The sequence below is a fragment of the Salmo salar genome, chromosome ssa06 (genome assembly GCF_905237065.1).
Source record: "Salmo salar chromosome ssa06, Ssal_v3.1, whole genome shotgun sequence".
Taxonomy (NCBI): domain Eukaryota; kingdom Metazoa; phylum Chordata; class Actinopteri; order Salmoniformes; family Salmonidae; genus Salmo; species Salmo salar.
In genome coordinates this window covers 3,120,048-3,122,500 of record NC_059447.1, presented here as the reverse complement: position 1 = coordinate 3,122,500, position 2,453 = coordinate 3,120,048, and the positions used below count along the sequence as shown (strand labels likewise).

The 2,453-nt window shown below is 46.8% G+C and overlaps 1 protein-coding gene across 1 annotated transcript; it reads right to left on the bottom strand.

Annotated features, from left to right (window-relative positions):
• Positions 1-1,033: 1,033 nt before the first annotated feature.
• LOC106583739 (stonustoxin subunit beta-like) lies at positions 1,034-1,859 on the bottom strand. Its single transcript, XM_045719557.1, has 2 exons — positions 1,795-1,859; positions 1,034-1,629 (listed from the first exon to the last, which is right to left on the bottom strand). The coding sequence occupies exons 1-2, from the start codon at positions 1,814-1,816 to the stop codon at positions 1,097-1,099; spliced, it is 555 nt and encodes a 184-aa protein (XP_045575513.1). The 5' UTR covers positions 1,817-1,859; the 3' UTR covers positions 1,034-1,096.
• Between the last annotated feature and the right edge of the window lie 594 nt (positions 1,860-2,453).

The window sequence follows — 2,453 nt, the reverse complement described above, 5'->3', positions numbered from 1 at the left end:
GTGTGTTTGTGTGTCTGTGTGTGTCCAGTGTGTGTGCGTGTGTGTGTGTGTGTGTGTTTGTCCAGTGTGTGTGTGTGTGTTTTTGTGTCCAGTGTGTGTGGGTGTCCGTGTGTGCGTCCAGTGTGTGTGTGTGTGTGTGTGTGTGTGTGTGTGTGTGTGTGTGTGTGTGTGTGTGTGTGTGTGTGTGTGTGTGTGTGTGTGTGTGTGTGTGTGAGTGTCCTGTGTGTGTGTGTGTTTGTGTCAGTGTGTGTGAGTTTGTGTCAGTGTGTGTGTGTGTGTCTGTGTGTGTGTGTGTTCAGTGCGTGTGTATGTGCCCAGTGTGTGTGTGTGTGTGTTTGTATAGTGTGTGTGTGTCTCTCCAGTGTGTGTGTGTTTGTCCATGTGTGTGTGTGTGTGTGTGTGTTTGTATAGTGTGTGTGTGTGTCTCTCCAGTGTGTGTGTGTTTGTCCAGGTGTGTGTGTGTGTGTGTGAGTGTCCTGTGTGTGTGTGTGTTTGTGTCAGTGTGTGTGAGTTTGTGTCAGTGTGTGTGTGTGTGTTTGTGTCTGTGTGTGTGAGTTTGTGTCAGTGTGTGTGTGTGTGTCCAGTGTGTGTGTGTGTTTGTATAGTGTGTGTGTGTGTGTGTGTCTCTACAGTGTGTGTGTGTTTGTCCAGTGTGTGTGTGTGTGTGTGTGTGTGTCCAGTGTGTGTGTGTGTCCAGCGTGTGTGTGTCCAGCGTGTGTGTGTGTCCAGTGTGTGTGTGTGTCCAGTGTGTGTGTGTGTGTGTGTGTGTGTGTGTGTGTGTGTTTGTCCAGTGTGTGTGTGTGTGTGTCCAGTGTGTGTGTATCCAGTGTGTGTGTGTTTGTCCAGTGTGTGTGTGTGTGTTTGTCCAGTGTGTGTGTGTCTACTGTTTGTGTATGTTTGTCCAGTGTTTGTGTGTGTCCTGTGTGTGTGTGTGTGTGTTTGTGTGTGTGTGTGTGTTTGTTCAGTGTGTCTGTGTGTGTATCCAGTGTGTGTGTGTGTTTGTCCAGTTTGTGTGTGTGTGTGTGTGTGTTTGTCCAGTGTGTGTGTGTGTGTGTGTGTGTGTGTGTGTGTGTGGGTGGGTGTGTGTGTGTGTGTGTCACTGACAGAGGGACACTGAGTCGCCAACATCATAAACCCTAAACCCTGGATAGAGGGGCTCAGTGAATGTGGAGGTAAATGTGATCAGGTGGGTCAGTGTGTCAGAGGAGGCTCTATAGAAGGACAGAGTGCCGGCTGACCAGTCCAGATACACTCCTACTCTGTGGCAGCTGGAGGAGGGGACCTCTATGGTAGTGGGTTTATTATTGTGCCAGGCTCTGTAACGTTTGTCAGAGCAGAACAGACACCAGGACTTGTCATTCCATCCAAGACTACAGTCATTACCCCATCCTCTCCTGTTGATTCCTTTATATGTCACTCCTATATCAGCCCCTCTCCCACTCCACTCTACCTCCCAGTAACAGCGCCCAGTCAGACCCTCTCTACACAGCACCTGTCTACAGTCCTCAAATCTCTCTGGGTGATCAGGATACGGCTGCTTCTCTCTCCTACATGTCACCTTTCTGTTCTCCTCAGACAGAGAGAGGAGTCTGCTTACTGTGTTTGGGTCCAGTGTGAGATCACAGACATCTGATGGATGAAACCAGACACAATATTAGAAATCATCATCATTCACATTAGAATGTTAACTCACTTTTCACTAATTAATTTAATGTAGATGTTTCTAGGTATCAAAAGGAGAAGTTCAGGTAACTTGAGACTTGTTGAATGATCATATGTTATACATATTTTCACATTTTCTAATCCCAGGTTTCATTGTGTTCTCTCCACCATGTTCCACACTGTAGCGGTAAGCAGAAGAAGAGCAGAAGAACAGCAGAAGAACAGACAGTCATTGAGGGATACACCTGAACTCACACTGTGTGTGTGTGTGTGTGTGTGTGTGTGTGTGTGTGTGTGTGTGTGTGTGTGTGTGTGTGTGTGTGTGTGTGTGTGTGTGTGTGTGTGTGTGTGTATCCAGCATGTGTCTGTGTGTATGTCATTCAGACATTGTCACTGGCCACACACTGGACACACACTGAATTCATCATATAACTTTGTCCAACTTGTGGTCAGAATGTTTGTCTTAACAAGCCTGATAAGTCAAACATGTCTGATATGAACATTGACATAAACCCTCTACATACTTGAGTTTCTCCAGTCTGCAGTGTGGATCCTCCAGTCCAGCAGAGAGCAGTCTGACTCCTGAGTCTCCTGGGTGATTGTAGCTCAGGTCCAGCTCTCTCAGGTGTGAGGGGTTTGACCTCAGAGCTGAGACCAGAGAAGCACAGCCTTCCTCTGTGAATAGACAGCCTGACAGCCTGCAAAGAGTCAAATCATATTAAAATCACACTGCTATTCTTTGTTGGTGAAAATAGTGGCAATGTATTTGTTCAACATATTCAGATACATCA

What these genes read in the sequence shown, in the direction of transcription:
- LOC106583739 (XM_045719557.1), bottom strand. Translation starts at nt 1,816, where the DNA reads ATGAAACCTGGGATTAGAAAAT. An exon ending in GAAACCTGGGATTAGAAAAT is followed by an intron (nt 1,630 to 1,794) that starts GTGAAAATATGT and finishes TTCATCCATCAG; the next exon opens with ATGTCTGTGATCTCACACTG.